General features: G+C 42.3%; 1 protein-coding gene and 1 long non-coding RNA gene across 6 annotated transcripts in view; one reads left to right on the top strand and one right to left on the bottom strand.

Moving 5' to 3' along the window:
* Positions 1-1,373: 1,373 nt before the first annotated feature.
* Positions 1,374-4,994, bottom strand: LOC124043641. Of its 2 annotated transcripts, none has more exons than XR_006840357.1 (3): positions 4,882-4,994; positions 4,730-4,791; positions 1,374-1,543 (listed from the first exon to the last, which is right to left on the bottom strand). It is a non-coding gene; the product is annotated as an uncharacterized LOC124043641 (long non-coding RNA). The 2 variants fall into 2 exon arrangements; XR_006840358.1 differs by lacking the exon at positions 1,374-1,543 and adding an exon at positions 1,568-1,770.
* The window catches only part of LOC124043640 (mediator of RNA polymerase II transcription subunit 30-like), a 34,597-nt gene continuing 13,628 nt past the window's right edge, over positions 3,589-24,557 (top strand). The window contains exons 1-6 of one of the 4 annotated variants that reach the window (XM_046362436.1): positions 3,590-3,663; positions 3,798-3,920; positions 6,922-7,143; positions 8,602-8,760; positions 12,890-13,000; positions 18,973-19,262. In XM_046362436.1, the coding sequence (XP_046218392.1) occupies positions 6,991-7,143; positions 8,602-8,760; positions 12,890-13,000; positions 18,973-19,014 (465 nt within the window). In that variant the 5' untranslated portion in view covers positions 3,590-3,663; positions 3,798-3,920; positions 6,922-6,990 and the 3' untranslated portion in view covers positions 19,015-19,262. Of the gene's footprint in view, positions 3,664-3,797; positions 3,921-6,921; positions 7,144-8,601; positions 8,761-12,889; positions 13,001-18,972; positions 19,263-24,557 lie in introns of those variants that run through there. The other 3 variants (XM_046362435.1, XM_046362433.1, XM_046362434.1) reach the window with 3 other exon arrangements.

Here is a 24,557-nt window from a genome sequence, read left to right as displayed (position 1 = left end):
CTAACTCACTGATCCTGCTTTGTATTTGACCCCTTTTGTTGTGTGGTTAGTTTGTTTATCTCTGAAAGCCGAGGTGGTCATTCTATAGTCACAAGAAAGTGCCTCTGTGCCAACATAAGTCGCTCTGGATAAGAGCGTCTGCTAAATGACTTAAATGTAATGTAAATGTAACATTCCCAAATAAGTAAAGATTGAAGAGATCAGGGATGGGGTGCCATAGCTGATCACAGGCTTGAAAGTGTTGCACCATGAATTATATTTATACATGTTTTTGTCTTACTGTAAGTCCACATATTAAAATGTAATTTGAGTGCTTAATGGTTTAAGTGTCTATATTGAAATGCTGGTCACTGTATCGTTTAAAGAACATTAGATGAAACCGCACAGTGTTAGATGCTAATAATTAAGAGAACAAAACAGTCCTTATATTTAAAATGCTGATTTTAATAAAATCTACTGTTGAAAATAATCATGTTTGCCCTTTTGCCTTCTGCTATAGTTCCTGATAAGGATACGGGTTGCTCAGCAACACAGCACTCAGTGGGTCCATTGTCTCTTTGCACACCTTGATCCCTTTTCATTTCCCTGTCCCCTCCTCGACCTTCAGCCAGTCTGGTGCAGCTGTAGGCCGTCAATGCAATGGATCAGCCATCTTGGGTCTCAAGGGTCCCTTAGTGTTACTGACCCAGTATCATATACACATCTCTGGTTTGGCCTCACCCTCCCTTAAAGGGAGACTTCAATCAGTCTGTCGAAAATCAGACCCTGATAACATGAATTGATCAAATGTACACAGGGGGAAGGTTCAGTTTGTGTACTGAAAGCTATTAGGGGGTATTTGAAACATGTAGAATAAGTCAATTAAGGAAGGGAGAGTCAGTGATTAAGTATGCATTTTGTTTTTGAGGTCTTTGTTGTTTTTTTAAGGCTAAGTTATTTTGTATAATAATGATTTCACAGCTAACTTGTTTTGTTGTAGCAAACCATTTCAGCAAGGCTATCACAAGCTCTCTAGAATGTGTGAGTGGATCAAGATTTTAACCTCTGCATTTGCACTCCACTCTGTGGGCTGTGTGAGCATGACTCGGCAGATTAGAGCAGCGTGTGTGTGTTTAACATCTGATTGATGGATTGTATTTCCCTGAAATCAGCTGACCCCTGGCAGTATCCCATCTCCTGTGCACCCCATCCTCTTTGCACCCTGCTTTTGTCTGCTCTACATTACTCTCTCTCTCTCACACACACACACTCTTTGCACCCCACTCTACTCAGCTCACACACACACAGAGACAAACACACAGAGAAAGTTAAGCCCTTTATCCAACTGCTGCTCTGGCAGCCACTGTTGGGCTGAAATTCACACAGGATTCCACATGAGGCAGAGGGGCACAGAACCGTGCAATTTAGCCCTACTCCTATATTATCTCTCTCCTTGTCTGTAGCTTGGTCCATTCTCTCTTTTAATCCTCTTCAACGTGAGACACTGTCCTGGTTGAAGTGGGAGAGCAGACTATTGTGCACGGTGCCCCTCCTGAACCTAACCCTGGAGAAACAAGATCAGAGTGTTTTTAATTAAAGCACAAGACGGCTGAGTATGATAGATAATCCGATTTAGCCTGATATCCCTCAGCAGTCATTATATGGTTCACGTTTTCTCTCCTCTCACTGGGCGTTTTCCCTTCCAACACTCTGGGGCCTTCAATCTGGCCATTGTTGAGGCTCTCTGCTGGTTTGGTGTAGGTGATATGGTCCAATACTGTACTGTACACCCTGAAATCACACCAAGGTCATCAATGTCAGCCTAACTTATATTTAAGAAGTTTCTAAGTGGTTAGAATATGTGTCATAGAGCAAATCTCTCTTCTTAAATATAGTTGCCTATTTATTCAATGTTTGTATAATTCATGGTAATTGAACAGTATTTGAGAACACTATCAACTATGTGCTTTATCTCTGTCTGTGCTTGAGGGTGTTAAGGTAAGGTATGGTCATTAGAAACATATGTTAAGTATAGATTCTGTATCAGATGCGAAATTTGTCTTCATCTTTATGGACTTTGAATATTCATAAGTTTGTTATAAAATACTTAAACACTACAGGCACGACACAACAGAACCAGAATTGTGTCTACATATTTTGTGCAAATGCCTCAAAATAGAGCCACGTGTCACACCAAGCCTCAGTTATTCAATATTCATATTTGGGAAACAAATTATAACCTAGGAAATTAGGATCTAACAACCTGTGACGAGCCAGATTTGAACTCATTCATCGCGGTGAACTAAACGGCACTCTTTTTCGCAAATTAAGAAGTTGTCAGCAGCCAAGTGAACTGACATGGCGTTTCTGTGCCCGTTTCTGTTTCAGTAGCTTACACAGAGAGCTTTAGAGAGAAGAAAATAAAACCTGTCTCAAGGTTTACAATTACCCAACTCAGCCTCCCTCACTAGATAAATTGACATTTAAATCCATCCCGTAGCCGTATAACCCCACATTTGAAGGAATAATGGAAATTAAGTAACAGGCATTATTTTCAAACTTCAGCTTCACTCAAGCCTGAAGAAGCCTTTCATTTTTTCAATAAAACACTCTCTTATTCTCCTTGTCACTCAGAGCAGCAATTTAGCACGGGAGGGCGCACAGGATGAGTAAGTATCTATTTCAGGCACATCTTGTGTTTGATACTTTAATTTAAATAAAGATAACTTTTAACAGATTGCTTTGTGAGCTATGAATGGAAACCTAGCAGAGAATTATAGTTTTTGTCCATTCTTCCATTAATAACATAGGATTAGGGGCTCACACAAGTTTGAATGGTGTTTTTTTAATACAAAGAGGAAGATTATGATGACACATGACACGTTAGGGATGATCCCAGCTAAATCGTATACAAATACAGTAAGTCACTTCACCAAAAAGTTTAAATAGACCAGAAGGTTGAAAGATAAATTACACAGGGCAGTGTTGATCGCAGAATGACCACCAGGTGTCGCTTTTATACAGGTGAACTTGCAGTGCAGCTCTGCTCTACAGTAACATCATTAGTGGGGTATTAAACACATATATTTGATATACATACCGTATCTGCTGTAAGATAATGCTAATGCATTTTTTTTGTATTAGAGTTGGTGTTTTTTCATAGTCATCAATATATTTCAGTGCAATCAATGGCAGCAACAATAATCCACATTTTAAAGCTGGAATCCTTAATTGAAACAATAACAAAGTGTCACCTCACATGTGTTTTGATAGAAAGCTGATGGATATGGGCCTTGTATTTTAGAGCTCTGTTTGCAAGGACTGACCATCCATGATCTCAAAAGTACAGTTTTAACCATGTTTTGAGGCTATACAGTGTTTGTTTACAAACATTGGAGTATAACAAGCGTATTATATTTCGGGTTATGATGGGGTACGATAGGGTACGACAGTTAAACTAAGCTCATTAGGCATGTATAAGTGACAGTGTTCAAGAACCAATGGGTATGAGTAATGTTGCTAGCAACCAAAGAGTAAAGCTTTAATAAACGCTCATATTTCATGCTTTACGGTTAAGATACTCAATGTAAGGTCTCGCGATGTTTGACACTTTCGATATCCCGAAGAAAAGGAACTTGACACATATGTCAACAAAAAAATATACATTAAAACTAGCTAGCACAGGTAAGTTTACGTATTGCGTTTTTAGTCAGTTGGACAATATGAAAAGCGCCAAAGTCAATTTTTTGTTTTGTATAGCAAGAGGACAAATGCATGTTAAAGCTATTTGAAATAACTATCGTCTCGTTTTCTAACAGCTTGCTGTCTGTAACCAGCAACGTTAGCCATCTAGCTAAATAAACCGTTATTACGTCAACTGTGGCGTGTGAAGTTGGGGTGCAACGTTGCAGATACAATGCATAGAGCTGTCCGTTTACACTGTAAGTGTCCATGCCTTCCAGAAATGTACTGTATACAGCTAATTTGCCAGGCTATTCTAGTGCATGTGAATTGCTATGTTATTGAATGGTGGAGCCTTTTTATATTGTTTTTTTTTCTCCCAAAAACACCGAAATACGTCCTTTTAGAAATGGCAAAGCTCTCGGTATAGTGATCCGGGGCTTTAGATGTTGTGCACATGAAATGATGTCTTTCCGAACTTTATCTGCAACGTTATATTCCCTTTAGTGCGACTCGAGCCGTTTCCCCGGTCACTATACGGAGAGCGTAGCCATTTCTAAAAAGACGAAACGTTAGTGTTTGAGCCGTGGTTATTATTATTATTTTTTTTAAATGGAGATTTGGTTTTAAAAACCAGAACGTGTCATTCAACTTCAGTTGCACCTTCTGCAGTAGCTGCACCTTGATTGTTATTATTCATCTCATCATCATGACTTACAGTTCACTAGAGCTTCAGCTTGTAGACTATGCCATAGACCAATGGTCACTAGAAAAAAAAAGTGATGGGTCTCTTCTACCCCTACCCATGTTTGCACCTGGAAAGGAGGAGGCTGATCCGTACTCTGATAGTAGAGTCTACTGGCCCTTTGCTATTTTCCCCATGTCAGAAGAAAAGTTGTTGCGCCCTACCTTCAGCAACATGGGAAGTAGCAAAGACGAGAAACACAGACAGGAACTGGGGCCTCCCCCTGAGGAATGAACTTGAGTGTCAAAGAGGCTGCCTCAAAGCCCGAGGGCTGCAAGGCTTAGACTGACAAAGTTCTCAGGCTGGAAGAGGTTTCACAGCTACCTGAGTAAGGTGAGATCTTCAGTGAACCTTCAGGGTGGAGGCCTGGGAAAACTGTTGCCTGCCTAAATTTCAATAAAAATAAATAATTTTAATGACCGCTCCTGTGTTTCTTTTACCTTAGTTAAGATAAGAAATAAATAGATATACAGTACCTTTGGGAAAGTATTCAGACCCCTTCACTTTTTTCACATTTTGTTATGTTAAAACCTTATTAAAAATGGGTTAAAACAATTAAAATCCTCAGCAATCTACACACTACCCCATAATGACAAAGTGAAAATGTAGAAAAGATAAAAGTATTTAGACTCTTTTCTATGCTCAGGTGCATCCTGTTTCCATTGTTCTTCCTTGATGTTTCTACAACTTGATTGGAGTCCACCTGTGGTAAATTCAACTGATTGGACATGATTTGGAAAGGCACACACCTGTCTATATAGGTCCCACAATTGACAGTGTATGCCAGGGCCAAAACCAAGCCCGAGGTAGAAGGAATTGTCCGTAGAGCGCAGAGACAAGATTGCGTCAAGACACAGATCTAGGGAAGGGTACCAAAAAATATCTGCAGCATTGAAGGTTCCCAAGATTAGTGTAGTGTAGTGTCGTGTGTATTTTGTCCTATATTTGTATTTTATTTTTTAATCGCAGCCCCTGTCCCTCCAGGAAGTATTTTACCTTCTGGTAGGCCATAATTGAAAATAAGAATTTGTTCTTAACTGACTTGCCTAGTTAAATAAAGGTAAAATAAATAACCACAGTGGGCTCCATTCTTCAATGAAAGAAGTTTGGTACCACCAAGACAATTCTTAGAGCTGGCCGCCTGAGCAAATCGGGAGAATGGCCTTGGTCACTCTGACAGAGCTCGAGAGTTCCTCTGTGGAGATGGGAGAACCTTCCAGAAGGACAACCATCTCTGCAGCACTTCACCAATCAGGCCTTTATGGTAAAGTGACCAGATGGAATGACAGCCCGCTTCTAGTTTGCCAAAAGCCACCTTAAGTCTCTCAGACCATGATGAAACCAAGATTGAACTCTTTAGGCTGATTGCCAAGTGTCACTTCTGGAGGAAACCTAGCAACATCCCTGCGGTGAAGCATAGTGGTGGTGGCAGCATCATGCTGTGGGGATGTTTTTGAGTGGCAGGGACTGGGATACTTGTCAGGATTGAGCCAAAGATGAACAGAGCAAAGTACAGAGAGATCCTTGATGAAAACCTGCTCCAGAGCGCTCAGGACCTCAGACTAGGGCGAAGGTTCACCTTCCAACAGGACAATGACCCTAAGCACACAGCCAAGAAAATGCAGGAGTGGCTTTGGGACAAGTCTCAATGTCCTTGAGTGACCCAGCTTGAACCCAGTCGAACATCTCGGGAGAGACCCTAAAATAGCTGTGCAGCACCACTCCTCATCCAACCTGTCAGAGCTTGAGAGGATCTGCAGAGAAGAATGGGAGAAACTCTCCAAATACAGGTGTGGCAAGCTTGTAGCGTCACCCAAGAAGACTCCAGGCTGCAATCGCTGCCGAAAGTGCCTCAAAGTACTGAGTAAAGGGTCTGAAAAATTATGTAAATGTGATATTTCAGTTTTTTCCAAAAATGTCTAAAATCCTGTTTTTCTTTGTCATTATTGGGTATTGTGTGTAGATCGATGAGGAAATAAAACACATTTAATCAATTTTAGAGTAAGGCTGTAACCTACCAAAATATGGAAAATGTCAAGGGGTCTGACTATTTTCCAAAGGCACTGTAGATAGGTAAGTTCTAGGGTTTCAGCAGGTGATCACACACAAACCATTAACTTACACACAAAAAAAACATAAGGAAAAATCAAAGAGATCGAGATGCAAAATATTTCTAGTTTAGTTCCATACATAAAAATAAAATCAATTTTGTTTAGCACATTATTTCACTCTATACTGCCACTTTTTTTCCCTTTGAGTATGGAACGGGCTGATGGACTAAAGGGTTAAGAGGAAGCTTGGAGATAAATAGCTTGCAATTATTTTTGGATAAATGAATTAATTATTGTCCCATAAGGAAATTTGTCTGGCAACAATAGTTTATTTATTTATATATTCATTAATTCATCAACTCATCATTGAGAATGTAACATCAAGAAATTAACCAGTCTGTTTCTTTTTCCCTGTCTCTCTCCCCAACCCTTCCCTTTTCCATCCTTCCAATATCATACGACCAGGCATGCCAAGGTGTGCCAGTGTAGAATAAGCTGACCCATCACTGCACCTACAGGTCCTCTGCTGTCCACATGACCACCCCTCCCATGGTGGCGTTCGCTGGGCAGCAGGCTCAGGCTGCCCGTGATGTCAACACGGCGTCGCTCTGTCGCATCGGCCAGGAGACGGTGCAGGATATTGTCTTACGCACCATGGAGATCTTCCAGCTGTTGAGGAACATGCAGGTGAGTGTTTGTGACTTTTTGTATTGGGGCGGTGTAAAAGCTGAATGAAGTTCATGGGTTGCCTTTGATTATGGATGGTGCTGGTCTGTCAACCACCTTTATTACACGCAAAGCATTCAGCCTTATTTGACCTCAAACCGACAGCATTACATAAACTGAGAGCACAACATTGATTGTCCCCCACGACATGTATTGTCCCTCTGTTTTATGATGAAAATGGATGGATATGGGCCTACGAGCAGAAAGCTAGGCCAACTAAGCCAGCTTTTATTATTGCCCTAGAAAGGCATGTCTCCCGAGTGGCGCAGTGGTCTGCGTCACTACAGACCCTGGTTCGATTCCAGGCTGTATCACAACCGGCTGTGATCCCATAGGGCGGCGCACAATTGGCCAAGCGTCGTTAGGGTTTGGCCGAGGTAGGCAGTCATTGTAAATCAGAATTTGTTCTTAACTAACTTGCCGAGTTAAATACAAATAAATGTCCCAATCCTGTTTCACACTAGTTTTAAAACATGGGTGATATAATTGGGTATGAAAAGGTCTCCATTTTATCATTAGACAGTCACCATCTGTTTATACCTCTTCTCGTCCTTCTGTTGACACATTGGAAAGATCAGACGGTGCCCTGGAGATGAGTTCAGGACAGGTTGTCTCTGTCCTAAATGGCACATTATTCCCTATATAGTTCACTACTTTTGACCAGGGCCCATACTAGGACCCTGGTCAAAAGTAGTGCACTATATAAGGAATAGGGTGCCATTTGGGACATTGTCAGACATTGTCTCTCTCTCTCTGTGTCTCAAAGAAGATCCTTCTGCAGCTCATTAAAACAACGACGAGAAAGTCAAAGACAAAATAAGAAGAATGCATTACCACCACAACACAAGCTGCGCTTCCTCGCCACAGAATGCACAAACAGCACTGTTGTGACTTGTTTCACAGATCACAGACTGTGTGAAAAAAGATCACTCTAGTAGGCATGTATACAGGTATTCACCTCACCTACCCTCATGCAGGGAATCATTTCAGGCTGCACAGGATGATTACGATCGGTTAAAAGCACCTACAGCTAGTTAGCATTAAACCTCAGTTGAAATGATCAGTTAAAAGTGCCTAAAGCTAAAGTTAGTTAGCATAAAGCTCAGGTTAAAAAGTATGAAGCAGTTTTAAGTTATACACATATCATATGTAACTTCTCCTGGTGGAATGCCATGTAACAGCACAGTAAAATTCCTTTTATTTATTTATTTGGTCTACAAAAAAAGTCATTATTTTACAAAACTTCTACACTTCAGTTACCACCATAAACATTTGAGTAATCACACGCTGATTACCAGTAGGCAAGAAGGTACTAGTCAAGGAGTAAATAGGAGGCCTTGTATTGGCCCGTAGCAATTATTAAAATGTTATTACATTACTAAAATAGAAAAACATTCCTTCCTATGTCTTCTCCCCCAGCTGCCAAATGGAGTGACGTACCACCCCAGCACCCACCAGGACAGGCTGGGCAAACTGCAGGAGCACCTGCGTATGCTCTCTGTACTCTTCCGCAAGCTGCGCCTCGTCTATGACAAATGCAATGAAAACTGCACCGGTCTGGACCCCGTAACCCCAGAGGTGAGTGACCACTGTCCCAGGACCACTCTGTCGATCACAATCAATATCTAACTAGTTTGAACTGGACATCATTTACTTGGTGCCTCTCCCACTCTGTCCCGGTCTACCTCAGCACACCCTATTCCCTATATAGTGCACTACTTTTGACAAGGCTCTGGTCAAAAGTAGTGCGCTGTACAAGGAATTTGTATCCATTTGGGACACAGACCCTTGGCTCAGCTCCACATTCAATTACATTTCTCTCTGTGTTTGTCCCTAGGGCCTCCTTAGTGGCTGTTATGGACACCCACCCACCACTTTATTTTACTGAGGTACTGGGGCAGTTGTTGTTTCAGACCTCATGCTGGGCGATTCCATTGTTTTTATTTGTAGTTTTATTGTTGCAGTCTTTTCTCCTATTGGTTTGGAGCCAATTGGTTTTAAACCAATGTTTTAGAACGGACTGTATGCACACGTTTAATGAGGCTATTCTTACATCTGATAGAGGCATTTTGCATTAAACATGTACATTACCACTCAAGTTTGGATACAGCTACTCATTCAAGGGTTTTTACTTCATTTTTGAAAACATTGTGGAATAATAGTGAAGACATCAAAACTATGAAATAACACCTCCTCATGCAGTAACCCCAAAAAATGTTAAACAAATCTAAATGTATTTTAGATTCTTTACAGTAGCCACCCTTTTGCAGTGGTCTAGGGCACTGCATCGCAGTGCTAGCTGTGCCACCAGAGACTCTGGGTTCGAGCCAAGGCTCTGTCGCAGCCGGCCGCGACCGGGAGGTCTGTGGGGCGACGCACAATTGGCCTAGCGTCGTCCGGGTTAGGGAGGGTTTGGCCGGTAGGGATAACCTTGTCTCATCGCGCACTAGCGACTCCGGTGGCGAGCCGGGCGCAGTGCGCGCTAACCAGGTCGCTAGGTGCACAGTGTTTCCTCCGACACATTGGCGCGGCTGGCTTCCGGGTTGGATGCGCGCTGTGTTAAGAATCAGTGCGGCTTGGTTGGGTTGTGTTTCGGAGGACGCATGGCTTTCGAACTTTCCCGAGCCCATACGGGAGTTGTAGCGATGAGACAAGATAGTAGCTACTAACAATTGGATACCACAAAATTGGGGAGAAAAGGGGGTAAAATTCAAAAAGAAAAAAAAGTAGCCACCCTTTGCCTTGATGACAGCTTTGTACACGCTTGGCATTCTCTCAACCAGCTTCACCTGGAAAGCTTTTCCAACAGTCTTGAAAGAGTTCTCATATATGCTGAACACTTATTGGGTGCTTTTCCTTCACTCTGCAGTCCAACTCATCCCAAACCATCTCATTTGGGTTGAGTTCGGGGGATTGTGGAGGCCAGGTCATTTGATGCAGCACTCCATTCTTCTTCTTGGTCAAATAGCCCTTACACTGCCTGGAGGTGTGTTGGGTCATTGTCCTGTTGAAAAACAAATGATAGTGGGACTAACTGCAAACCAGATGGGATGGTGTATCGCTGCAGAATGCTGTGGTAGCCATGCTGGTTAAGTGTGCTTGAATTCTAAATCAGCGACAGTGTCACCAGAAAGCACCACCACAACTCCTCCTCCATGCTTCATGGTGGGAACCACACATGCAGAGATCATCCGTTCACCTACTCTGCAGGCTGAAGAAATTTGTCTTGTCACCTAAAACCCTCACAAACCTTTACATATGCACAATTGAGAGCATCCTCTAGGGCTGTATCACTGCCTGGTACAGCAACCACCCACAACCGCAGGGCTCTCCAGAATGTGGTGTGGTCTGCACAACGCATCACCGGGGGCAAATGTTTGACTGGTACTGTACATTACATTTGTTTGTTTTATACATGGGCAATTCCATGGTAACGGAATTACGGTGAGACTCAGATTTTTCACTCAAATGTATATCAAACAAAAACTATTTTGAACAAAAACACATTTATAGGAAGATCTGTGCAGATACAATTTTGTTTCTAAACTTTGCATCTGCACAGTTTTTACAGTAAATGTTTTATTTAGTAAATTATTCAAAGTGGTCCTTGTGAATAGAGTTGTATGGTTTGTTAAACTTTGAAGTCAATGGTTTTTCTTTGGCATACATTTTCATGTGAAAAATATGCGTCTCAGCATAATTCCGTGAAGGTGGAATTTCCCATATGGCATACCGGCGTGCTGTATTTCTCTCCCTCTGAAAAGTTACACTTTTTATATAAACCTCACTGTCCATTTACACTCCCCAGTTGTACCACTTCATTTAAAATGTTTACATATTCCCAGAAGCTATGAAAATGACTTATTGTGCTGACCAACCAGTACCTCACCATACCATGTTGGTTAGAGGAAGTTGATGTTGGCCCTCCACACACCGCTATTTATCATCCCCTAAAACTCAAGTGGCTGACAAGCCTGCTATTGGCCGGCCACAGTCCTGACAGTCGTGCTATTGGCTGACTGGGCTTTCCCCAAACAGGAAGTGGAATCAATGACTCGGCCAGCATGACCTCATCACGTTCCTAATTAGCAGCGGGCCTGGTAATGAACAGCTGGCGAAGGCTGCCCACGTCAGCGGTTTTCTGTTTTCTCCCCAAGCCAGGCAATCAACTGAGCTCTTGTCGTTCTTTGGCATTTCCTGCACTGTGAGCGGCCATGTCATTTAATTTACTTATCCTCCACGGCATTTCTCTCCTTTCTTCTCCCTATTTCGTTCCCCCTTTCTAAGTAAGGCAACCTGGATAACTTAATTACCCCCATTCTTCTCTGTCAACAGGCAAACCACATCCATCCTAGTGTGGCGGAGAGAGACGGGTTATGACTCACACACACACACAGTCACAGAGACACACACACACACAAGCTTTCTCTCTCGCCCTCGCCTTTTCTCTCTAACCCCGCACATTTTCCCCCTTCCGACTGCCAAAAACAGCTCTTACCTTTAAATTCAAAATGCGTTTGGCTTATAGCTGGAAGTAGACGTTTTTTCCTCTCTGATTCTACAGCCCTAACAATTACAGAGCTGGCCTAATATAATATCCAGCATGTCTTCTGTCTTCTCTCTTATACGAATCAGACAGCTTTGGGTTTGGCATCGGTCTCTGACTGACTAGAGAACTGCCATAGCTGTCTCGTGTTTCTCATTTGATTCTCTCTCCCTGCTTTTGTCTCTGTCTGTCTTTTGGCCCTATCCAGCCCCGTTCAGCCCTGCAGTAATGCTTTGGTCACAGCCTGCATCAATCACTGTCTACTCTTGGCCTCTGCCAGTTGCTAAACTTCAGGTCACTGACTGCAATGAAATGCAATCAACTACTAGGCTTTTCAGAATGTAGAATAGCACTCAGCCTCAGATTTGTTTTGGACTTCGCTGTGTTTTCACACCTGGTAAGGCTTTTGGTTGGCCGGTAATCGTTATTCCCCTTGTACCTAATCTTATGCTTTTCTGAAATCATTACCTCGTTCCTACATAACCGTTTAAGCAATCTCACATCACACAGCCATGTATGATAATAGGAACCCAGTAGACGATAGTGTAACGCTAGTATAATGGTACTATTTAAGATAAGCCCGTTGCTCTTGATGCAGTGCAATAAATAACCATGTGTTCCATACGGCACTGCTCGTTATCCTGCAGACCAGCAGGTGTCAGTGTGATTTAAAACTGGAGGAACAGCCAGGCAGAGCGAAAAGGAGGGAGGGAGGAAGGGAAAGACCTCAGCATTCTGAGAGGGTTTTCATCACAACAGTCAGTATAGTGTCAGCCAGACAACGTCAAGCACAGAGAGTGCTTATAAATGAATTAAGAGCTTGGGTATGGACTGTGGAGAAGTCCTAATTCAGAAATGTCGGTGGTGGTATGGAACGGTTTGTAGATTAGAGTGTTTTGGTGTTCTACACACAATCCCTATTTATTTATTTTGTTTGAGAGACAAGCCAATGAACCTTATTTATTTGTTCATGTTTTATTTATCCTTTATATAACCAGGCGAGACCCATTTGAAATGGTAATCTCTTTTGCAACGGAGCCACAGACAAGAGACAATAAATGTATTTCCCAAGCCAACGTACCAAACTACTATCAATTTAACATCCCCCTCACTGAACACCGGTGGACATTGTATATTTTGATATACCCTCCCCCCACACAGCAACTCATCCCGTATGTGGAGGAGGACGGCAGCTCCAGACACAATGAACGCTCGGCCAGCCAGGCCCACCCGGAAACAGAAGAGAGGGGGGAGATCCTGGAGGTTAACAAGGTGAGCTGCCCACTGGGGCTTTAGCGATGTAAATGTACAGTAGGCTGGGCTTTAGAGTGCACAGAAAAAAAAGGTAACCTCAATAGGGATTCCAGGGGGAGAGAAATGGGCCAAAAGAGAGAGAGAACAGATTCTACGAAGAGAAAAAAAGAAATGGAAAAATAGTGTGAAGACACAAGCTACATATTGTGCACAATACTCTCAGTACTCTGTACTGTAATTTACCTGAAGTAGTAATAGTCTCTCTTTGACTGTTGAAAATAGTTTTAGATAAACCGCAACATGCATTATTTGGCAGTGTTGCAGCTTTTATTAGCTACCCAGTCATGGTGTGTGCGCGCCTGTGTGCGTTCTTGTCTGTCTTGAGTGTGCTGAATCATAATGGAGCAAGGTCACAGATGTCATGGATGAGTATTGGTTATTTTTAAGAGCACTAGCTCCCTCGCTGCCGCTAAAGGTAACTACTACTGTAAAACATGGGCCGTGAGCGCTGAGCTTACCTCAACTCAGGCAGATACCAAACAAATTGTGTATCCACTGCAAGTACACAAACCCTCCATAAGCATCAATATCAGCATTCTAGCTGACCATATCGCTATGAAGCATACCAACACCGAAAGGAGAGCAAACAGGCACATCCAAACAATAACTCCGGCTCAAACTCTACGGAACAAAAATATAAACTTAAAATGTAATGTGTCGGTCCCATGTTTCATGAGCTGAAACAAAAGATCTCAGAAGTTTTCCATTTTCATCCCTGTTAGTGAGCATTTCTCCATTGCCAAGATAATCCATCCACCTGACAGGTTTTCAATTTTGTCACACATTACAATGCCACAGATGTCTCCCAAGTTGAGGGAGCGTGCAATTGGCATGCTGACCGCAGGAATGTCCACCAGAGCTGTTGCCAGAGAATGTAATGTTAATTTCTCTACCATAAGGCCGCTGCTCCAGAGTTGCACAGTGATCTAAGGCACTGCATCTCAGTACTAGAGGCTTCACTACAGTCCCTGATTCAAATCCAGGCTGTATCACATCCAGCCGTGATTGGGAGTCCCATAGGGCGGCACACAATTGACCCAGCATCGCCCGGGTTTGGCCGGGGTAGGCCGTCATTGTAAATACGAATTTGTTCTTAACTGACTTGCCTAGTTAAACTAAAATGTTTTTTTTTTAAATTACGTCATTTTTAAGAATTCGGCAGTACGCCCAACCGTCTCACAACTGCAGACCACACCATCCCAGGACCTCCACATCAGGATTATTCACCTGCGGTATCGTCTGAGACCAGCCATCCGAACAGCTGATGAAACTGAGTATTTTTTAACCCACTTTTCTCCACAATTTTGATCGTGCAGCAATGAGACAACTCCTCAACGGGCTCGGGAGGCAAAGGTTGAGTCATGCGTCCACTGAGGAGTATTTTTGTCTTTAATAAAGCCTTTTTGTGAGGAAAAACTAATTCTGATTGGCTGGGCCTATTCCCTCCCAGGCCCACCCATGGCTGCGCCCCTGCCCAGTCATGTCAAATCCATAAATTAGGGCCTAAGGAATTTATTTAAATTGACTGATTTTCCTTATATGAACTGCAAAATTGTTGAAATTGTTGCATGTTGCGTTTATACATTGAATGCAGAGTAACTACGAATGTCCAAATGTAGCCCAGGAGCTGGATGAAAATATAGCAACGAAAACAATGAAAAGACTCATTTAAATTTGGGAGCACTGAGCAAACAGTGAAGTGGACAATCAAACATTTACCATCTTAGCTGCCCATACCACAAAGTTACTACTCAAAACACCAGGGGGAAAAAAAAGGATAACGAAAAGGTAGGCTTCACTTGCATGTCTGCAGCAGCCATCCCCTTTCCACTCCACACTGCCCTGCCCAGAGCCCAAATGCCCAGCTGAATATTAAAGCTGCGATGAGAAGAACATGTTTTGGGGAGTTAGAGGTTAACTCATCAGGACGGGAGGGATGCGGCAGAATGCGGAAAACAGATGTTTAGGAGGCTCAGCTGCATCTGCCTCAACGACCTGAGCCGGATGGATACACCAGATTCCACAAGGAAAAGAGATTGAGGGAAAGAGATGGGAAACGAGAGTTGACATGTAACCGGATGGGATAGATGGGAAGATTTGAGTGTGAAGACGGGCCACATATTGAGCCAAATACCGGATTCCACAGGACGAGAGAGAAAAGAGAGGCTACAGAGAGAGAGAGAAGATAAAGATGGATGGATAACCGGACTGCATGGATAAAGAGGAGATTTTAGTGTGAAGACATACTGTGCATGTTGAGCCAGATAACATTCCAGAGAAAGTGAAACGGGCTGAAGATTTTAATGGAGATTTTAGTGGGTAGACATATTGAGACGGATAGGATTTCCGTCATTCCAGAGGAGGAGAGAAAGAAGGGAAAATAAAGAATACTGAGAGTAAAAAAAAATATAGAAGACTAATAGTTGACCGAATGGACAGATATGTGGACAAAGGGAAGATGTTGGAGGTAAGGTCTCCATATGGAGCCAGAGAGGATTTTCAATTAGAAGAGAGGAAAAAGACGAGACATTTGAAGGAGAAAGAGAGAAGACCAATAGATGGAAGACTAGAACAGACCGATACTTTTGTATATACAGTGTATGTGGACACCCCTTCAAATGAGTGGATTTGGTTATGTCAGCCACACCCGTTGCTGACAGGTGTATAACATCTAGCACACAGCCATGCAATCCCCATAGACCAACATTGACATTAGGAAGGCCTTAATGAAGAGCTCAGTGACTTTCAACATGACAAAGTGAGTTTGTCAAATTTCTGCCCTGCTAGAGCTGCCCCGGTCAACTGAAGTGTTGGTATGGTGAAGTGGAAATGTGTAGGAGCATGTCGTTACTTTACTTTCATTCATCCGATGACTGTTATTTATCTAATCAACTATGTTTAATTGTTACCCAATTTAAATGAATCATGTAACGATTAACTCATTAGGATTTGGGACACTACGAGAGCAGTTTAAAAAAAAGGAGTTACCATCTCCCTAATTAAACTCTAAAGCTCTACCTATTACATCCATAAACAGTCAACTTATTAATCATAACCTCGTATCATATAATCATTCTGAACAGACGTAACCGCCTTGCATCTGCAAAAAACAGAGCCTTATGATTCAGTACTACACATTGGTTTAATTATTTATTCACTAGCTAACTAAATGGTAACACAGGACAAACATCCAAACTTAATACCTTAGAAACAGGTCCCTAGCGGACTCACAACAATATGGAGGGGCTTGTTACGAAAAACATGGAGAGGGCGAGAGAGACAGAGACACTAAACGTCGGTACATTTTGAAACTACTCTCACTTGTACTTCGCACACGAACCACCTCCCGCTTGGAGTAAGAAATCATGAATGTATTTACGTGGAAATGTCTTGGTTCTTTGTGTATTTCTGTCAGAACCAGGTCTTCTTGGAAAGGGTGTTGGGCCTTTTTTGCAGCACACTCGTAAGGCTCTGATTGTCCAAAAGTGCTCCCCATCCGTCTTCTACTGTTGTTCTCCACTGCTGTCGTCTGGTATCCGGTGACTTGTGAAGTCCTGAACAGAACTACAGAGTTTATTCTTCCTCCATTCACTCTGGAAGATGCTTATTCGAAGATAGGCTAGCCAGCCTTGTCAATGGTTCTCAGTGGGGTGATGAGAGTAGCATACTACAGTGATTTGAGAAGCGTGGTAGAATGGTCCCACTTAAATTTGCTTTCCTAGAGACTTTACTTGGGACAGCTAATCAGCCGTACCAATGATTGTCCGGGAGGTGACTTTATCATCTGCACCTCGTGTTGAGATTTCAGAGTTCGCCTCACTTTGGACATGAGCTGCAGCTTAATGTCTCTCTGGTCTGATATGTTAATTCTTAACCCCTCATTTTATACAGTTTGTTCAAAAGGGGCGGTTCCATCAGGCTTACATGCTTTCTGACCTCACTCAAGGGAGCGGTGACTACTTACTTGTACAAAGTTATAGATACAATTTTCTCTTATAGTTTTTAAGATTTACATCCCTCTCTTAACAAAAACACTCAGAATTTTTCATATTTCATGCACAATGCATCGGATGGACACTTCACACATATAGTGGGTATACTTTCCAAGTTACAGTATTTCCTTTATAAAATGTTTAATGACATCACAAAATAGCAACCAAACTGACATTAGTGTTCTTTTATGTCACCTCTGCCCATTCCCCTCGGTTAGATGCTCGGTTAGAAATATTGTTCCAGTATTCGCTTTAGAACGTGTTAGTGTCGGCAGGAAAAGTGTGTTGAAACAAAGGCACATTCCTCGGGTGAATTTGGAGAGGGAGATAGCTGAATGTTCTGTCCTTGATTCACAACAGGGCATGAGCGATCAGCCCCCATCCAGTTCCATTCAACCCCCTCTGCGGGTGAGAAGGGGTCTGGTTGAAGTTATTTATTGCAAAGCTGATCTGAACTATTCAGACTCATCCTCCCAGGACAGTCATGACAAGCAACAATGGGATGGCCGAAGCGCGTAGCGTGTAAAAATCATCTGTCCTCGGTTGCACTCACTACTGCGTTCCGTACTGCCCCTGAAAGTAAAATCAGCATAAAACCTGTTCGTCGGGACCTTCATGAAATGGGTTTCAATGGCGGAGCAGCCGCACACAATGCCAAGCGTCGCTGGAGTGGTGTAAAGCTTGCCGTCATTGGACTTTGGAGCAGTGGAAATGCATTCTCTGGAGTGATGAATCACGCTTTACCATCTAGCAGTCCCCCTGACTAATCTGCGTTTGGTGGATGCCAGGAGAACGCTACCAGCCCCAATGCATAGGGCCAACTGTAAAGTTTGGTTGAGGAGTGATAATGGTCTGGGGCTGTCTTTCATGGTTCGGGCTAGGCCCCGTAGTTCCAGTGAAGGGAAATCTTAACGCTACAGCATACAATGACATTTTAGACAATTCTGTGCTTCCAACTTTGTGGAAAGTCCTTTCATGTTTCAGCATGACAATGCCCCCGTGCACAAAGCGAGGTCCATACAGAAATCGTTTGTCGAGATCGGTGTGGAAGAACTCGATTGGCCTGCACAGTGCCCTGACCTCAACCCCATCAAACACCTTTGGGATGAATTGGAACGCCGACTGCGATCCCGGCCTAATCGCCCACCATTAGTGCCCGACCTCATTAATGCTCTTGTGGCTGATGGCAAGCAAGTCCTCTCAGCAATGTTCCAACATCTAGTGGGAAGCCTGAGATGTTCGACGCAGTAGGAAAGGTAGGTAAAGAGTAGAGTATTTTAGGGTATAGGAGGTACACTGGAGGAGCTCCAAAATAAAAGACTCCTCCATGGTAATGTCTTGCTGCTTTATGGGCCGTCCTGTGTGTGAGTGATAGCCTGCTCTCGTTATGTTGATTGGGGGAGAGCGAGAGAGATGCATTAGCCATAATTCATTGCCACCTAATGGTCTGCGATTGCTCAATCTCTGAGCAGCAGACCTTTTGTACAGCAGATTGTGATTGTACATATCAATTCCGCTTTCCTCTCCTCTGCTCCAACGAGACACACAAACTATGAAGCGCCCAAGTGACCACAAATTAGATCCTTAATGAATGCCTTGCATTAGTGCTTGCACGCCAATTAATGAGAGGAAACAATGAATAGGAAAACAGACCAATTGAAATGTATCGAATTGAAATTCTGAAGATGTCTGGCAGACAGGCATTTTCGTCCCATCTGTCTCCTTTTCCATCCAAGAAGGACCCCTGAATGACTGCGTTTTCTGCAGAACGGATAATGATTCACTGGGCTCTCAAGAGTACTTGATAATCATTCCATCTGGGATATGAGGCTGCTGCCCTGTCATCTCCCCATCACTCTTTCCCTTCCCTCCTCCTGCTTCACCCTCCTCTACCCTCATTCCTTTCCTCCATCTTTCCTTCTCTTCTCCCCCCCACAGATCCTAACTGATGACCAGTTCCTACGGGGGTGTCACAGTTAGTACCCGGGACCATCCCCAGTGCCTCTCCATTGCAGCCCAGCCATCACCACTCGGCCAGCCTTTGATTTAATACCAGCCTAAGTGTGAATAAATTCCTGTCATAGCCCATTAAGGGGGCCTTGGAGAGATCTGGCCTGTTATTAATTCTCCACAGCTCCTCTCTTTCTCTCTCCATCTCTCCTCCTCTCTCGCCTTCCTCCTTCCCTCACTCTGTCCCTCGCTCGTACACACTCCCTTGCTTTTCTTAATATCCTGTTAATTACAGCGTCCGTCCTCTTTATTCAAATGAGAAGGTGAGAAATTAAATGCAATGGATATTTGTAATTCCAAATAGGGGGAGGGGGGGGGGTAGCTGTGTGGTTAATGAATTCCAGTGGTATTGGCAGGTTAGCAGCGTTATCTGAAGAGCAGGCCAGGATCTGTGGAGGCCTGATGATAAACAAACAGAGACCTGGATGGTAATGAGACTCACTCGAAGAGAGGTACAGTTGAAGTCGGTAGTTTACATACACCTTAGCCAACTACATTTAAACTCGGTTTTTCACAATTCCTGACATTTAATCAGAGTAAAAAAATCCCTGTTTTAGGTCAGTTAGGATCACCACTTTATTTTATAATGTGAAATGTCAGAATATTAGTAGAGGGAATGATTTATTTCAGCTTTAATTTCTTTCATCACATTCCTAGTGGGTCAGACGTTTACATACACTCAATTAGTATCAAGCATTTCGCTACACTCGCATTAACATCTGCTAACCATGTGTATGTGACAAATAAAAAATTTGATTTGATATTTGGTAGCATTGCCTTTAAATTGTTTAACTTGCGTCAAACGTTTCAGGTAGCCTTCCACAGGCTTCCCACAATAAGTTGGGTGAATTTTGGCCCATTCCTCCTGACAGAGCTGGTGTAACTTAGTCAGGTTTGTAGGCCTCCTTGCTCGCACACGCTTTTTCAGTTCTGCCCACAATTGAGGTCAGGGCTTTGTGATGGCCACTCCAAGACCTTGACTTTGTTGTCCTTAAGCCATTTTACCACAACTTTGGAAGTATGCTTGGGGTCATTGTCCATTTGGAAGACCCATTTGCGACCAAGCTTTAACTTCCCCCGACTGATGTCTTGAGATGTTGCTTCAATATATCCACATAATTTTCCTTTCTCAGGATGCCATCTATTTTGTGAAGCGCACCAGTCCCTCCTGCAGCAAAGCATCCCCGCGACATGATGCTGCCACCCCGTGCTTCACGGTTGGGATGGTGTTCTTCTGCTTGCTCACCCTTTTTCCTCCAAACATAACGATGGTCTTTATGGCCAAATAGTTCTATTTTTGTTTCATCAGACCAGAGGACATTTCTCCAAAAAGTACTATCTTTGTCCCCATGTGCAGTTGCCTACCATAGTCTGGCTTTTTTAATGGTGATTTTGGATCAGTGGCTTCTTCCTTGCTGAGTGTCCTTTCAGGTTATGTTGACGTAGGACTCTTTTTATTGTGGATATAGATACATTTGTACCCGTTTCCTCCAGCATCTTCACAAGGTCCTTTGCTGTTGTTCTGGGATTGATTTGCACTTTTTGCACCAAAGGACATTAATCTCTAGGAGACAGAACGCGTCTTCTTCCTGAGCGGTATGACGGCCATGGTCCCATGGTGTTTATACTTGCGTACTATTGTTTGTACAGATGAACGTGGTACCTTCAGGCATTTGGAAATTGCTCCCAAAGATGAACCAGACTTGCGGAGGTCTACAATTTTTTTTCTGAGGTCTTGGCTGATTTCTTTTGATTTTCCTATGATGTCAAGCAAAGAGGCACTGAGTTTGAAGGTAGGCCTTGAAATACATCCTCAGGTACATCTCCAATTGTTTATTAGTTATTTGATTATTTGAATTAGCCATGACATAATTTCCTGAATTTTCCATGCTTTTTAAAGGCACAGTCAACTTAGTGTATTTAAACTTCTGACCCACTGGAATTGTGACACGGTGAATTAAGTGAAATAATCTGTCTGTAAACAATTGTTGAAAAATTACTTGTGTCAGGCGCAAAGTAATGTCCTAACCGACTTGCCAAAACTATAATTTTTTAACAAGAAATTTGTGGAGTGGTTGAAAAACTAGTTTTAATGACTCCGACTGTATATGGATGGCTTATGTCTCTCTCAGCTACTCTCTGTCAGCTACTCTCTCAACTACTCTCAACTATTCTCTCTCTCTCTCTCAACTACTCTCTCTCTCAACTATTCTCTCTCTCTTAGCTACTCTCTCTAAAATTCAAATTCAAGCTGCTTTATTGGCATGAAAAACATTGTCAATATTGCCAAAGCAACAATGTATACACTATACATTGTAATAAAATTATAAACAATAACAATTAATAATAATGGTAGTAAATAATGAAACAAAATGAAATACAAGAATAACAATAGTAGAAATGTAATAAATATAAAAGCTAAATATGCTAAATGAAACTAACTAACTTATAGCTAAATAACTGTCATCTTCACCATTACAACTACCATCATCATTACCACTACATCCACCACCACCACCATCATTAAACTGCTATCATTACCATCACCCTACTACCCATACCACTACTATTTGGAAAGATAAACAACAATGATAATAGAAATAATAGTAATAGCAATAATAGTAATAATAAGTAAGTTACTATTTACTATGCAGATGTTATTATTCTGTGTCCCTCAGGCAAATACATATTTGGCTGCAAGAGGAGCCATTGCTCCTCTGCCCATGAGTATATTTAGTTTTTCCTCTGTGTTTAGTAAGTTAACATTTGGAATAAATGTAGTCATTTCTGTGAATAATGAATCTATTGGTGAGGAATATTTCTCACAGTAAAGGAGAAAGGGCATCTCTGTTTCTACCTCCCCTGTCGTGCAGTGACCACATACATGCTCCTCTTTGGGTAGCCATGTCTTTTCATGTCCGCCGGTTTCTATTGCCAATTGGTGGTCACTCAGCCTGTACTTGGAAAGGATCTGTCTCTGCTCCGTATATCTGACAGAGTAGAGATAATCAGCCCAATTCATATTCTCTGTTTAGGGTCAGATAGCAATTCAGTCAGCTTTGGGATATTGTTTCGTTTTTCCAATGTTGTAAATATGAGTCCTTTTGATTGGTTCATAATTGTGTTTATTGGAATTCTTTCTTTTGAAGCAGTGCTGGTGTCAGCTTGGTTGGTGATGTCCAACACCAGCTGACTGAGAGGGCTCAGCTCTGGGGTTTGAAGTGCTTTAAATTGCAGACTTGAATTCGGACTTGAATTTAGATGTAGCAAAAATATGTACGATTTTTTCTGTATTTTCATTACGGCACAATTCTGCCCTACATGCATTGGTGGATTTCTCTGGACTTGCAGAATTTTCTGGCATAAATCTGCATGTAGGGCTTCAATTGGATGTTTGTCCCACATTTTAAAGTCCAGTTTATTGAGTTGCCCCCAAACCTCACTTCCGTACACTGTCAAATATTTTGGTCCAAATTCTAATTGGGATGTTCTGCAGGCTTATTCTTTGAGTGCATTCACTGCCATATTAAAGGGTGAATTTATATTTGTGTTTCTGACATATGATCCCCCCCCCCCAAAAAAAACAGGATTTTTAGATTATTATTTTTTAATGTACTGCCAGGGCCCAATTATGGCAATATTGCTCTAGAATATTAAGGTTCTGTTGAAGACCTTCTTTGGTTGGTGATAAAAGTACCAAGTCATTAGCATATAGCAGGTATTTTACCTCTGTGTCAAATAATGTGAGTCCTGGGCCTGGAGAATGGTCTATAAAGCAAGCAAAGATTTTGCCCTCTTTTTTTGTTGGTGGGTATATATTATTTGATGGTGTATTAATTAGTGTGTATAGTGTATATACGGTGCCTTGCGAAAGTATTCGCCCCCCTTGAACTTTGTGACCTTTTGCCACATTTCAGGCTTCAAACATAAAGATATGAAACTGTATTTTTTTTGTGAAGAATCAACAACAAGTGGGACACAATCATGAAGTGGAACGACATTTATTGGATATTTCAAACTTTTTTAACATATCAAAAACTGAAAAATTGGGCGTGCAAAATTATTCAGCCCCCTTAAGTTAATACTTTGTAGCGCCACCTTTTGCTGCGATTACAGCAGTAAGTTGCTTGGGGTATGTCTCTATCAGTTTTGCACATCGAGAGACTGAAATTTTTTCCCATTCCTCCTTGCAAAACAGCTCGAGCTCAGTGAGGTTGGATGGAGAGCATTTGTGAACAGCAGTTTTCAGTTCTTTCCACAGATTCTCGATTGGATTCAGGTCTGGACTTTGACTTTGCCATTCTAACACCTGGATATGTTTATTTTTGAACCATTCCATTGTAGATTTTGCTTTATGTTTTGGATCATTGTCTTGTTGGAAGACAAATCTCCGTCCCAGTCTCAGGTCTTTTGCAGACTCCATCAGGTTTTCTTCCAGAATGGTCCTGTATTTGGCTCCATCCATCTTCCCATCAATTTTAACCATCTTCCCTGTCCCTGCTGAAGAAAAGCAGGCCCAAACCATGATGCTGCCACCACCATGTTTGACAGTGGGGATGGTGTGTTCAGAGTGATGAGCTGTGTTTCTTTTACGCCAAACATAACGTTTTGCATTGTTGCCAAAAAGTTCAATTTTGGTTTAATCTGACCAGAGCACCTTCTTCCACATGTTTGGTGTGTCTCCCAGGTGGCTTGTGGCAAACTTTAAATTACACTTTTTATGGATATCTTTAAGATATCTTCTTGCCACTCTTCCATAAAGGCCAGATTTGTGCAATATACCACTGATTGTTGTCCTATGGACAGAGTCTCCCACCTCAGCTGTAGATCTCTGCAGTTCATCCAGAGTGATCATGGGCCTCTTGGCTGCATCTCTGATCAGTCTTCCCCTTGTATGAGCTGAAAGTTTAGAGGGACGGCCAGGTCTTGGTAGATTTGCAGTGGTCTGATACTCCTTCCATTTCAATATTATCGCTTGCACAGTGCTCCTTGGGATGTTTAAACTTGGGAAATCTTTTTGTATCCAAATCTGGCTTTAAACTTCTTCACAACAGTATCTCGGACCTGCCTGGTGTGTTCCTTGTTCTTCATGATGCTCTCTGCGCTTTTAACGGACCTCTGAGACTATCACAGTGCAGGTGCATTTATACGGAGACTTGATTACACACAGGTGGATTGTATTTATCATCATTAGTCATTTAGGTCAACATTGGATCATTCAGAGATCCTCACTGAACTTCTGGAGAGAGTTTGCTGCACTGAAAGTAAAGGGGCTGAATAATTTTGCACGCCCAATTTTTCAGTTTTTGATTTGTTACATTTTTTTGAAATATCCGATAAATGTCATTCCACTTCATGATTGTGTCCCACTTGTTGTTGATTCTTCACAAAAAAATAGTTTTATATCTTTATGTTTGAAGCCTGAAATGTGGCAAAAGGTCGCAAAGTTCAAGGGGGGCGAATACTTTCGCAAGGCACTGTATGGTCAGTAGTACGACGGTTGGGGAGAAAGC

Source organism: Oncorhynchus gorbuscha, linkage group LG09 (assembly GCF_021184085.1).
Source record: "Oncorhynchus gorbuscha isolate QuinsamMale2020 ecotype Even-year linkage group LG09, OgorEven_v1.0, whole genome shotgun sequence".
NCBI classification, from domain to species: Eukaryota; Metazoa; Chordata; class Actinopteri; order Salmoniformes; family Salmonidae; genus Oncorhynchus; species Oncorhynchus gorbuscha.
Note: the sequence above shows the minus strand (reverse complement) of the source record. Positions and strands in the feature narration are given on the sequence as shown.